General features: G+C 41.9%; 1 protein-coding gene across 9 annotated transcripts in view; it reads right to left on the bottom strand.

The window, feature by feature from the left end:
- QKI (QKI, KH domain containing RNA binding) overlaps positions 1 to 12,690 on the bottom strand; it is a 160,216-nt gene extending 147,526 nt beyond the window's left edge. For 5 of the 9 annotated variants that reach the window (XM_045865858.1, XM_064598333.1, XM_045865862.2 and 2 more), the window contains exon 1: positions 12,097 to 12,675. In XM_045865858.1, coding sequence (XP_045721814.1) covers positions 12,097 to 12,238 — 142 coding nt within the window. In that variant the 5' untranslated portion in view covers positions 12,239 to 12,675. Of the gene's footprint in view, positions 1 to 12,096 lie in introns of all 9 variants that reach the window. The other 4 variants (XM_064598334.1, XM_045865863.2, XM_045865859.2 and 1 more) reach the window with 4 other exon arrangements.
- Positions 12,691 to 14,647: the final 1,957 nt, after the last annotated feature.

The raw sequence follows: 14,647 nt of genomic DNA, 5'->3' as shown, positions 1-14,647 counted from the left end.
ACATAATATGCACTCAAATTTACTTGTGAATAGAATAAAAAATTTCAAATAAATGTCAAGTCATTAAAAAATAAGCAAAACATGCAACTCTGACATTACTCAAAAATTAAATGCCACATAATAGTAATCACTTTCTACTGGAATGCAGTATAAAATGCTGATTTCCAATTAACTACACTGCAAAAACAAAAGAGCTTGGTATTCACAGGGCCATTACAATATTTAGTAACCTAAGGCTTTTTAAACAGTGAGTAATCAAGTTCTAAAAAACATTTGATATTATCACACAAGCTTACTGAAAACAAAGTGATAGGCCGAATAGTTAAGTAAATTATAATACATCTCTGTAAGATGAACTATGTTAACATAAAACTATATTGTCAAAGAATATGAAACGGCAGGGGAACATGCTCCTGATGTAATTTACTTGAACACAAACAGATAACACTACAGTAGGATCACAACTGTGTTTTATCCATAGATCAAGAAGGGAAAAAGTCTAGAAAAGAATTTGCCAAAATGTTAAGAGTGATTATCACTGAATTATGGGTAACTTTTACTTTTTAATTGGTACATTTTAGTTCTTTTCCATAAGATGAAGAATACTTGCTGTAAGAATAAAATCAATGTGTTTAATTCCTTATAACATATATTACAATGATTACTAGAATGAAGAAATTTATGCTTCTCATATACTCTGACTGTAAGAAACAATTTTTAAAATGTATATACACAAAATTGGCAACAGGGAAAAACTTTCCCTGAAAGATAATACATGGCACTGAGGTTCAAAGACAATATGCTAGGACACCTCTCTGCCCTCACCACCACCTTTCCCAGGACTCAGAGATCACAAACCACACTATTGTCAAAGGTGAACTGAAAATGTTTGCATCTTCAATTCTCTACATTTTATGAATAACAAAAAAGAGAAAATACTGGGGAGAAAGAAGTAAAATGCAAGTTTTATCAGTTCTACAAAGGTATATATCACAGTTGATATCCTCTTCCCTGGTCTTCTACAATACAAACACTTCTCTCGTCTCCGAGTTCAATGTCAACTGATTAAGGAAGAAAAGTATTTCACAACTGATAGAGCAATTAAAAAAAAGCTCGAAATAACAACTTGGAAAATATAATTTAAATGCGTTATTAACAAAAACACTTCCAAATCATATCTAAGAAGGAACTTAAATGAGCAGTATTTCTTATTTAACAATTGCAAGCTATATTTTAAAATATATAATATTTACCTAACTAAAAAAACTGACAAGGAATGCTATAAAGTGAGATAAGATTACCTTTTTATTGCTGATAATTTTTTATTACTATAATAAAACTATAAGCCCCAAAAGAACTTTCTCTTCATGTAACATATAGTAGTAAACTATGGCTTAGGTTTTTTTTTCTGATTTACATTAGTAAACAAATCAACTGTTGGTTAAAGACTTTAGAACTGCAAAGAAAACATACAAGTAGAATACTTTTCAACAGACTTGACTCAGTTCTGCACTAAAACAAACAAAAAACCTTCAAACAACTAAGCTGTAAAGGCAGAAACTGTATTTCAGAATATTACTATACTCAATGGAATGTCCTAATCCCGCCACATTTTATAGTCAACATCTAACATATGGTCTCTTAAAAAAAAAAGTTCTTTAAAGAAATATCACAACTGATTTACACGACACTTCTAAATATTAAATTTAGTAATTACTTCTCATATTCCTGAGCAACTCTCCTCTTACAATTTAAAGGAAAAAATTTCCTATTCTCATAAGAGAGTTATTTCTCAACAAATTTTAATCACTAAACACTGCCTTTTGTGTACTAATATCTCCATCTGCTGGAACATAACTTCCTCACTATTAAAAGTTCTTAAGGAGAAAAACTTTGTAGTAGAGATTTTGCAACTACTTAGAAATAAAACCTTTTCATTGGTCACCATTTGAGGCAACTAGCAACCAATGTTTTACTTCGAGAACCAACCAATAATTAATTAAGAATAAGCATCTATCTGGCTTTCCAATAGTAACTATTTTCAGAATAACAATATATTCCCTGCTGCTGAAAGAAAGCTTTACCTAACTACGGCAGGAGAATCATTCTAAGACCAGGCTAACCCAGATATTCGTCTCAGTTTCACTAATGGTGGAACCAGATGCAGGCCCCCAGCGTGATGCCAAATCAAGTGCATAGCATCACCTATGATGTATAGATGAACCTATTCAATCCTTTAAACTTAACTTCCCAAGTACTAGATACACAGGGCATAAAAGAACAATTCCAATGATAAGGAAGTTATAGCAGTGCCATATAAAAGATGGTTCTAAATTAAAAAGACATGAAGTCCTAACAACCAGATTCAGTGAGTGGGGTCCTGAGTCAGACTCTGGTTTGGACAAGCCAGTTATAAAAAATATTTTGGGGATAACAACAAAAATCTGAATATGGACTGGTTATTACATTAAGTAAGTGTAGGACTGACCCATTTTATTCAGTGCGATGCTGTTATATATATAGGAAAATGCTAGTGTTTAAAGAGATACATATACAGAGATGGAATGTCAAGATATCTCTAACTTACCTAAAATAATCAACATAAAAAAATACAATTAAATAAAAATAAAGTAAAATGGATGATGAAAATAATGAAATTCTCAAAAATCTTTGTATTTGATAACACATCTAGACTCAACAATATTAGATGAGTGAGATTTGGACAAAATTTCCTCCAACTCAAACCAATTCAAGAATTTCTAAGATTCCCCTAAACCAAAGAGTTTCTTCAGTTCTCTTTAATTTACATATAAGCTTAATTCTAAGTAACCGAAATTTTAGCTGACAGCTATACAAATGAGCCCCACATGTTCTCAATACCTCAGGATTAAGGTAAGAACTTCAGGGTAAGGAAAAAATAATTTCTGTATATGTTTATTTTTAGTTAAAATGCACTTTTAAAAACTCTGAAGAGTTTAAACCTAAAATATATAAAGCTCAAAATATATTTTTATTAACTATTTTGAGAAAATAGAACTATTTAAAAGTTACCTAACCATTTACATTAACCCTTCACAATGCATCCAATTTCTACTTCCTCAGACCCATATATTCTACACTCATTAGTTTTCCTCAAAGAGTTCATTATGACACCCCAAAATAATACAAGCCTTCCACTGGTTCCTTACAAAGCTCAGAATAAAATGTATGCTGTTCATCCTGGCATTCAAGGCCTACCATGGTAGAGCCCGAACCTAGGCTGCTGGCTCTGCTCATGACTCTCCTCCGCATCTGCCATTCCAACTAACTGAGTTTAGACACACTTTCTGAAAATCTTTCAATCTCCCATCACCACTGTTTTGACACGACAGCACGTTCTCTTCTCGTGGAACATCCTCCATCCTCCCATCAGTTGATGCTTCAAACACGGGTATCAGGAATGGGATGCAGTGGCTACACCTAGTACAGCTCCCATTTCCATTCAATTCATCATCATCCACCTCCTGGCAGGTACTCTTCAGAGTTGCTACCTATGCGATGAACCTCCTTATGCTAATGTACAAGTGAACCAAGTGTATATTCCTGACTTGAATCACCTCGCAAGAGTAAACCTTTATATTAAATCTTCCAGTCAGAAATGTTAGGTTTCCTCTTGAGCGGTTATTAAAAATAGTAACTGCAGTAATAATAATACCAACAATAATACTAAATACACACTAGATTTGTACCCTTAAAGAGTTAAGGCTCTATCCTATAGTTATTAAGAAGTTTAAGTAAGGGTGCCTGGGTGGCTCAGTCAGTTAAGTGTCTGCCTTCGGCTCAGGTCATGATCTCAGGGGCCTGAGATCGAGTCCTGCATCCATCGGGCTCTCTGCTCAGCAGGGAGTCTGCTTCTCCCTCTCACTCTCCCTCTACACTAGCTCTCTCTCAAATAAATAAAATCTTAAAAAAAAAAAAAGTTTAAGTAAATGAATGAAATCTTCTAAACACTTTTACTTTCTCACTTTTAGCCTCTTAACTATCTCAAAATTTTACCTTTAAAAATTCTAGCTCCAAGAATTTGACCAGTATTTGCCCAAGTCCAACATATTACAGAATTAACACTACTCCCATTTACTTTTTCTTCTTCATGTTCACAACCTAAGGCAACACAGCAACTTTTTAACACATGGAACTATTCTGGGTTTTTCTTCTCTAGTTCCAATTATAGAGAGACACATTCACCAAAAGAAGGTAGAACTGAGGGTCTAGCTCCAACTCTGATACTACCTTGCCTTGTGATGTGGACAAGTCACAACCTCTCTAGACCTCAGTTTTTGTACCTACAATAGAAAGATTTCCCTTGATTCCCAGGTCCCTTGCAGTTCTGAAATTCCATGATCTTTTGATATTATTTTAGTTTTCCCTACACTAAACTGCATCCAAGAAATGTTTTCCATTTTCCTAGTTTTTTTATATATACATCTCCTCAAATGCTCTTTGTAAAACCATTCTGAGTCCCCATAAATTATGACACTAAGAGTTAATGAAGAAAGATTTCAAATAAAAATTTTGTAAAACTTTGCTTTTTAAAACCAGCACTTTCCTAGTACTCTTAAATGTAATAAATATAGATACACGCGTTACATATTTTTATATTTTTCTATAGATTTTAAACTCTTAAGTTAGATTAAAAGCCAAAAGTTTCCCAATAATCTGAAACTGACCAGGTGATCATGCCCAATCTTTACAATAATCTGTTCCGCATGAAAGCCAAAAGCAAGGTGTTTACTTAGGACCTGCTAATAAGACCCTTTTCCACTGTTAATACATAATCATTTCAATCCTGGGGCCAAGCAGGTATTTCATTACTTCGAAAACCGTCCTTGTTCTAGAACTTCACCAGCCCCAACACCGACTCTTCTCAAGGGTTCAAGGCCAGCTCACCTTCACTGCATGTTTCCCTTTATGTACATGTGTGCCTACATGTGTGTACACACACAAGCCCTTTCCTTATTACCATGGCCATATAACATGAGACCACTTTATGGATTTAACTACATTTTGATGTTTTTTTCTGACACTTCAGGACCCTTGAAAAGCATCCAAACTGACAAATTATGCTTTATCATAAATAACGTGATAGAAATGTTACAATAGATTCATTTCACAAGTCACAAAATTTAGTTTAATAAAACATGTACGTTAGAATCAATACACAAGGCAAACATTATGAACATAAAAATTTGTTTATTTTGCTAGACTTGATAGGATTTCTCGAATTTCAAACTAGAGTTGCTGCTTCAGAAAACTGAAGAAATGATGAAACCACTGAGTACAATCATTTGCTTGTTAATTACAAGAATTCTGGATATATCACTTATCTTCTGCAAGCTATATATCTGTTAAAAATTCATGACAGATTTACTTTAAAACATTGTTAGGGCTAAAGCAGAAAAGTAGACTGCTTTTAAGAGGGTTAAGTTTCAGTTAGCTGAAAACTTTTCTCAGGTCTATCAATCCGTAAGCAGAGAGAAGCTGTCACTGCCCATCTCAGCTCTTAAAAGTTTTGGCATTTATGGGATTATGTAGGTAAACCTTTTCTCTAGTCAATTACCTATAAAAGTCAACATTCAGCTGATATGTAGGTCTTGTACTCTGTAGAACACAGTATATGGGAAAGATTCCAGGTCCCTAAGTGCTGCTTTGATGTGTTCAGGATAAATAAGGACTATTTAAATGGTTTTAGTTTAGAAGAAAGCGGAGTATAACCATATGTGGCAGTTACAGTAATTTAACACAAATAACAATTTTTTAAACAGGGTGTTTCTTTAAGCTAATTTGAAAGTGCCAAAACTTCTAAGAGCTGAGATGGGCACTGACAGCTTCTCTCTGCTTAAGGATTGGTAGGCTTTGTACAAGGACTGGCTGAAAACTACTGCCCAAGTAAAGCAATTTTATCTTTCTAATTCTCATTCACACCAAAGGTACTAAAGTAAAATGAAGATAAAAGCTTCTTGAGAGGGGCGCCTGGGTGGCTCATTCGTTAAGCATCTGCCTTCAGCTCAGGTCATGATCCCAGGGTCCTGGGATGGAGCCCTGCATCGGGCTCCCTGCTCAGTGGGAAGCCTGCTTCCCCCTCTCCCACTCCCCCTGCTTCTGTTCCTGCTCTTGCTCTCTCTCTCTCTCTGTCAAATAAATAAATAATAAATAAATAAAAAGCTTCTTGAGAACAGGCATTGCAAATGATACTTTAAGATTTCTAAAAAAATATCACTTAAAAGTACGTGTACCTTTTTTTGTAATTTCCCAAAACTATCAAAATTATTATATAATTGGCTTAATCCCATGCTTTAGAGAAAAATCAAGAGGATAACAATGTCAACCTATTTATTAATTCAACAAACATCTGATAGTGTACGTGTGCCGGGCTATGAGGTGGGCACTTTCAAGGAACTAATTCTAATAAGGACAGGCAGACACAAAAAAAGATAGTATTACAACATGAAGTATGATGATAACTACACAGACAGTAGCACCTAACACACACTGGATTATATTTACAGTCAACTTTCATAACACAGTCACACTAACAAAACAAAATGCATTCACTACGAAAAAAAGTTTAATGCCATGTTTGCTTTCCATTAAATGAAAAAAGCCCTGTAAAAATCTTACTTGGACCTCAAACAACGTAGGTATTTTGGGCCCCAAAACTGAAATGCCAATTTTTAAAAGGGGTATAAACATTCCCTTAAAAAAAGCATTCCCATGAAGGGAAAAATACATTATCTTGATGTCAAAAAAAAAAAAAGAGGGATCAGAAAAAATAATGAAGTCCTGTCAATCACAAAAATAAAAAGTTGGTACATAATATAATTCTAACTTCTTGGTATAGGTTTCTTTACTATCCTGATCCCTTGGCCCTAAAATAGATCCTTGGATATCTTCATAATAGTTGACATACCAATGACAGAAAGTTGCTCAGTGGACTCTCTCACTTAGGTTATCAAACAAATAAAACTCAAAAAAGGCACAGCATTTTCCATCTCCAACGAAGACAAGTTTTACTTATAATTGCACCATCATAAACCAAATTGTATTAACTATAACAAATTTCTCAAGTAAATTAAAAGGTGTTCCAGTCAGAGTAAAAAAGCTGTCCCTATGATCACACTGGCGTAATTCTCTTAAGGGCCAAAAAAGGTCAAAAAACAAAACAAAAAGCTTACATGTCTAAATATATTGGCTTCAAAAAAGGTGCATGTAAAAAAAAGGTGCCCAATAAAGGCAGGGTGTATGGGTGTTGGGTGTGTGTTGGGGGAGGAAGGGAGCACACTTGTCCTTTGTCACAGGAATCTATTTCCCTTTAAAAAGTAAACAAAAAGCCATTTTTTCTTATGAAAAACTGATGCACTTTGCAATCAGCTTCAGGACAGTGACAAGTGAGGGGATAATAACAGAAACAATGTATACAAAACATTAAAAAAAACAAATTAACTTGTAGTCACTTTATATTCTCAAAGCCATTTAAGAAAAGGTGCTCATACCAAACACACTAGCAAATGCAATTAGCAAAGAGACCTACTTCTATTAATTCAATTACATTATATCCTTGGGAGTACAGCTTTTACTACAAAGCACATAAATTGGATAGAGTTAAGAAAAAGGAATCACCTTCTGCCTCAGTGAATATACATGCATTTTGAATATACATTCTGCCTAAGGGAGAGTTAAGCTTCAAAAGTACAGAATGAATGTTGACTAAATGACCTAGGATACAAGCTATCATTTCCATTATTACGTTACAGAGCTGGTGACACCTCCTGGGTGAGGAGAAAAATAATGGAAGGACAACTGATTATAAACACCCTGTCCTTCTCTCATCACTATTAATTCAAAGGGCCAGTGTACAACTGCAAAATCTTTCTTCCTAAAGAACAGATTAATTACTTCAACTTAAGTAAATAAAACCTGTTTGTTACAGAGATTGATTACGGTCAACAACGCTCCAGAAAAAAAATCCTAAAATTGTAATAAACTTATACAGCAAGTCCTCTCAATACAAACAGCCATATAATTTTTGAAACAAAGCATTTGTAGACAAGATTTCTCCTCTGCAAAAAAATTTTGAAGTGTAAGAAAACCAAAGATATAAGGTATTTTCAATATTGAATCATAATAAATAGAAATAAACAGTAACATGGAAAAATGTTAACTAGTGAAGCAAGTTTTCATTTAAAATATTTTTTGCCCACATTTTTAAGGGAGAGGGAAAGAAAACTGAGGCCAGAAAGAAAATTTATTACCCCCCCCCCCCAAAGACCGTGAGAAAATGAAAATGCGTTTCTCAAATCAGGAATGCAGAATGTAATCTAACATGTTTGCTCACTTTTTCTGAGCCACACACTAATTTTTCAAGTATTCACAAAAGATTTAGGCTAGCTTTACTTATAAACCATACCATGCATTCTTAATTTTCCCATCAGCAGCTTTAACCTCCCTATGCCTAAAAAATGAAAACTCAAAATCTGATTTTAAAATCCCTAGTTCTTTCCTTTCCTTTCCCCCATCTGAAATTTTTAAGTCTAAATGATTTCATTTGTGGCCTTCTCAATTCTAATTGCAATACTTTATAAAAACATAATTTGCGTTCAAGTACTGTTGTTGCATGAGTTTCATTTTCATGACAAAGAAAGTTTTTTTTTAAATAAAAAACTTGTAGTAACTACTCTTTCCCATGGATGGTCCCAGGATTCAGTTTGGAAACCTCTCTCCAGAGAGCAGTTTCAGACTTTAAGACCTTGGTTTTATGTGTAATCATCTCTACCTTCAACGAAAGATTCTTAAGTATTGGAAACAACTGAAATTACGTCCTTTATGTGAGTGGTCCAACCTAGAAAGCGCTCACAACTTAAAAGAACAACTGTGAAGACACTTAGAGGATAGTCTGGCAATTCCTACCTACTCCCCTCTCTCCAGACAAAAAAATAAATCCAAAAACCAAAAGAATGTCCAAAGTCAAAATATAAGCTAAAGATTAACTTGGCATGGAATTAAAATGCTCAATCTAAAACAGTCAAGCTTTAATCAACTAAGAAAATCTAGCACACGTAAATCCCAAATTTGTAACTAGCCAAATAAAAGTTCTCAGACTGACAAATTTTTTGAAACTTACTTTAAAAAAAAATTTTTAATAGAATTCCTAATCATTCAAAATTTCTAATTATCAGGAAATACATCTACTGTTAAGTCCAGTACCTTGACTAAATTAGTCGTCAACATAAAATTTACAGCTTTATCTAAATTGAAAAAAATTTTCCGCCAATCACATGGAAAAGGAAAATACAATTCCTAACCACAAACAGAAATCATGATTAATTTGTTTTGGACAATGACAGGCCACAAAGGGGCAAAGCAAGTTGCCAAATTTTCAGAATTAAATCATCTGGCCCAAAAAAACGTGATGCATTTCAAAAACTGTATTTTTCTTAAGTCAAATTAAGTTTATAATAAGGCTAACAATTAGAGGAAGCAGCTTATTCCACACTAAGGAATAGCCCCTTTTCCTGCATGTTTGTACTGGTCTGATAAAAAAAACAATCAAACTTCCTAGTCATTATGCTGTCCATTTTAAACATCCCAGCTACCACACAGAAACAATCTTTACTTAGGCTGGGGAGTTGAAAGGGCTAAAACTGAAGATAGACCAAGATAAGGGATGGAGTAAACCACATTAAAAGAAAAAAAAAATTATTTAGAATGTATCATCCTCAGCTAGTGGTCTCCAAGTTTTAAAATGCAAATAGTTGCAATTTCCAACTACAGAGAAATGAACAAAAAACCTTTGTTAGAGATAATGACATAAGTGGAATTCTAGATTTGGAAGATTACAAATTATTGAAGCCAACATTAGAAACTTTTTAACAGAGAACTCCAAATTATCAGAGATTTTTAGATCAACATAAACGCAAAGTGAGAAGCCTTTCAGAACTAATCAGAGAAACTCAAATTATGTATGTTTTTAAATAGGATACACACAAAGTGAAAATACTTCCAATTTTTTTATAACCTCCTGTCATTTCATTGAACATTTTAATTCAAAGAATGCAACTTTATTTAACCCTAAATATTGTGAGAACACATTTTCATTTTAATGTCTACGAAGGACTCCTTCCTAAACAACTGTACTTAAGAAAAATAACCTTAAAAGAAATTTTTATAAATACTAAAACTTTTAATTTTACCAAAATATACCAAGGCAGAAAAAGCATATTATTTTTGAAATGTAGTAAAATTGTTCCCATGATGTTAAAGAATGTGCTCTCGGTGTTTGTAAATATATTTTCTATTATAAATACAGTAAGTCCACGAAATGACACATAAAATGACTTACTGTGATTTAAATTCCAACTAAATTTAATACAGATCAGCTTATGAGTATGTTACACATTTTGCTCCAAACATTTCTCATGTTTAAAAAAAAATAACTGGCGCCCCTTAGCGCTCACATTTGGAAATACTCAATTTAAGAGTTCCAGCAATTTTTTTTTTTTACATTCCAGAAAGTTTTCTGCCTCCACAATCTTTCAAATGCCAACAAAAATAGAAAAAGCAGAACCCCTTAAAGGGACAGCTCAAGTTTTTTTCCGGAGCAATACGAAATTAACAGATTCGCTGTTTCAACAGTGGAAAAAGCGATTCCAATAAACCCTTACTGCTGTTACGTTTAACAAATGTAAGCAAAAGCGAGGACGCAGTAATTCCCAACAGTTTCGTACTTTCCAAGTTGTTCCTATGACTTTCTTGACAACAGAAGCTCCTGGGATTCTTCTTTAACCATCTTTAATCACGGAGACATTTCCGGTCTTTTGTTCTTCAGTGACATTCCAACTCTCTAAGCTTTAGATTCTTTTTCCCCAGTTCTACGTTAAAGATCTAAAAATTCCTGTGAAAAATCTAAATTCCACGGTCAATTCTGTAAGACACGGTTTTCGGCTTCTTCTCAACAGTCCTCCGGCATTGCCTCTAAAAGAAAATTAACTCCTGGCTACTCGACTTTCGAAACAGACTTTTTTGCTGGTCATTTTCCTCCTCTCTGGGCGTTCACAGAAACGCACAGCTACTAGAATTTAACAGCCCAGCGCATTGCTACAAGCACTTGCTAAGTCCCCGAGCTGGCCAAAATTAATCTTCTTGTCACTCTTCGCAACCCTCAGCTCTGCACCGACAAAGCTTTTTGGCAAACTTTTGCGCGTTTTTATTTTCGCCCTTTCAAAGTCTCATTTCCTGTCCTACAACGTGAGGCTGCGGCGTCCTCGGGAAAAGCTCTCCGCCGAAGTTCTCTGCAACTCGGGACTACGTTTAGATTTGTCCTCGCGGTATTTCGAGTTCGCCCCCCCCCCCGCCCAAAGTGAAGTTAAACTCCCGAACAGTGCCCGCTTCCCCAAACAAAAGGACAAAAAGTGCTTTCCGCTGTCATTTTGCGCTCGCCTTCGGCTCGATCAGCAGTACTTTCGGTCTCCTACGGAATTCCTTTACATTATCGAGCCCCGCGCTTCTCCCCTCGAGTACCCGCAAGCTGCACAAAGTCCAGAAAAGCAAAAGCCCCGCTGGGTCCTCCCCTTTAGCAACCAGCGGCGTCCTCCGGCGGAGGCCCCTCCGGGGCGCCCGGGGGCCGGTGTCCTTCGGGCGCCCGCGGGGCGCGGGGCAGGCGAGGCCGGGCTCCTCCCGGGCAGGCCCGCGAAGCTCAGGGCCGTCGCGGTGCTCGCAGGCGCGGCTGGAAGCCGGGGCGCGAGGGGGCTCGCCCGGCAGCTGTCCCCAGCGCAGCAGATCGGGCGCGGGCGGCGCGAGGCCCGGGGTCCGGGGTCCCCGTGGGGGGGCGTCCCGCCGGCGGGTCCCGCCCGCGCCCGCGGCCCCCGCCCGCCCGCCCGCCGCGCCCCGCGAGCCCGGCCTCGGCGCCGCCTCCGTGCGCCCCGCCCGGGCCTCTCCGTCCCCGGCGCGCGGTCCCCGCCGGCCGCGACCTTCCCGCCCCCCAACGCGCCGGCGGGCGTCGGGTCCCGGGAAGAGGGGCCGCCGCCCGGGCGCGGGCCGCCAGAAGCCGACGAGGCGACTCACCTTCGTCCAGCAGCCGCTCGAGGTGGTTGAAGATCCCGCAGAAGTTGGGCAGGCTGCTCATGAGCTTCTTGTCGTTCATCAGCTGCATCAGGTAATCTGGGGTGGGCTTCGGCTTCTCCTTCGTTTCCATTTCCCCGACCATATTCCAGGCTCCGCAGCTCACTCCGCCCGCCGCCGCCGCCGCCGCCGCCGCCGGAGAGGAGGGAGGGGCGGGGAGCCCCGGCCGCCGGCCGCTCGGGACTCGGCGTCCCGCTCCGCTCCGCTCCCCTCCCGCGCCGGGCGCCGGGGCGGCCGGACCGCGCGCCCGCCGCGCTCTCCCCGCCCCCGCGGGCACTTTCCGCCCGCGGCCCGCCGCGCTCCCGGCCCGCCGCCGCCGCCGCTCCTCGGCCGCCGGCTCGGCGCGTCCCTCACGAGGCCGGCGGGCGGGAGGCGGGTCTCCGCGGGCCGAGTGCGGGCGCGGGCCGCTCGGCGCCGGACGAGGGGGAGCCGGGCCGCCGCCGCTCGCTCGGCCGGTCGCGCCCGCTCAGCCGCCGCCGCCGCCGCTTCTGCCGCGGGCTCGGGGTCTCTGGGCTGGTCGCCGCCGCGGCCGCCTCTGCCGCTGCCGCCGCGCTCTGACTCCGCTCCTCCTCTTCCTCCTCCTCCTCCTCGCCTCCTCCTCCTCCTCACTCACTCGGCGGCGGAGTTCGCCTCAGTTCAGGCGGCGCTGCCAGCGGCGGCGGCGGCGGCGCGGGGGGAGGGGCGGCGGCGCGGGGAGGGCCGGGGGCGGGCGCCGGGCGGGGCCGCGCAGGGCGGCCGTTAGCGGGGCCGGGCCGGCGCGCTCCGCCTCCCGCCGCCGCCCCCCGCAGCCCCCGGCCCGGGCGCCGGCGCGCCGTCTCCCTCCGGCGGGGCGGGCGGCGCCCGGCGAGCCGGCCTGGGCACGGGGCTGGGGTCTCCGCCGAGGCGGGCGAGGGCGGAGGGAGGGGCCGGCGCGGGGCCGACGGGCGGGGGAGGGCGCCGGGCGGCGGTGCTTTCGACTGGGGTGGGGGCGAGCACCGCGCCGCTTCGCGCTCCCCGCCGGCGGGCTGGCCCGTCCGGCGGGCGCGGTCGGGCTGTGGCGTTAGGTGAGAGGGACTGCCAGCGGGACGCGCCAGGGCTGCTGTCGCCACCGCACGGCCCCATTCTCTCCTCCGTTACTATAGTTTAAAAAAAAACAAAGAAAAACTCTCGCCCGGTCTCACCCCCACCGTCAAGAAAAGAATTTTTTTTAACGTCCTGTTGCTTCACGGGGGACTTTCGGGGAAGGCGTCACGTGGCCCGACACGTAGCCGTAGGGTCCGACAGCGCGTGCGCGCGTCGAGTCCGGCGGCCACGCCCCTTCCGAGGGTCGCTCCGCCCCTGCCAGGGCCCCGCGAGCGAAGGGGGAGGGGCAGGGCCTGCCGCGCGCCTGCGTGGGGCGGGCCGGGGCCTGGGCGGGGGCTGGCGCGAGGGCGCCCCGTGGGGGGGGGGAACGACCGGGCCGTCGGACCCCCAAGGGGCGGGGTGGGGGCCCGAAGCTGCCGGAATCCTCGCTCCCTGGTGTCGGGGTCTCCTCCGCAGGACGCGTCCCCGCGGTCTCCGATTTCGAGAGCCCCGCTGCGGGAAGGCGCCTGACGCGCGGCGGGCCCCGCGTGGGCGCCCCTCGTCGCCCCGACGGCGTCGCCACTACTCTGCGGTAGCTGTCCCGGTGGCGGGCGCGCCTCTAGGGACAGGGTCCGCCTCGCTGCGGTACCCGTGAACCCGAGAGCCGGCCGCGGCTAGGAGCGAGCCCCGCGCTGGTCGCAATAAGGAGGGGGACGTGAGCGGTGTGGCGATGTTGCACTCGGTGGTGGCATCGGCATCCACTTCTGAAACGCAGCCGCAGTAAACGAGAGCGTGTCCCGAGTTCGAACGGTGGAAGTCAACATTCACATTTGCCAACTTGTAAAAGTAATGCTACATGGGGCAGGAGGGTTTCCCACGCGGTATGATGGATTTCAAATATTTAGCTTTGTTTGGGAAAGACTTCTGAACTGCAACAGTGTAGCCCTCTGGTTTATACAATGTTGTCAGCCGCAAAATCTGCATCTGCATTTTTCTGCAAGCCTGTTACGACATGTTCAATTAATGTAGACGAAATTTAACATCGAACTGACCGTGGTGAGAGCTGCAAGTGGCTGAAATCTGTTAATCATGTCTACTGTGTTTTAGCTGGGGAGAACTTACCTGGGGTGTTTTGGTAAAATTTTGCTTCATACTAATTCTGAGGAACACTTAAGTTTGAGTTGTATTGAAACTCGCTGCATTTCAAACAAATACTCTTTGAGTAGCAAGTAGCTTCTGTTCAAGGAACATTGTTTCTAAAATTAAGCTACTTTGCTAGAGGAAATGGAATTGCCCTGCAGACAAAGTTGAAAACAATTAACTCTAAAATATTTTAAGAAGTTCTACTTCCATTGCTGTTAACAGAGCCATAGAATATTCACCTACTCAATTATCAATTTAAAGGGTAAATTTTGTAAATGCAAGAAACAGTATTTAGATTTAAAAAAAAAAA

Source organism: Mirounga angustirostris, unplaced genomic scaffold, assembly GCF_029215605.1.
Source record: "Mirounga angustirostris isolate CCGP_5_RB_7025 unplaced genomic scaffold, mMirAng1.0.hap1 SCAF_8, whole genome shotgun sequence".
Lineage (NCBI taxonomy): Eukaryota > Metazoa > Chordata > Mammalia > Carnivora > Phocidae > Mirounga > Mirounga angustirostris.
The sequence above is the reverse complement of the archived record's forward strand: the minus strand, read 5'-3'. Positions and strand labels throughout refer to the sequence as shown.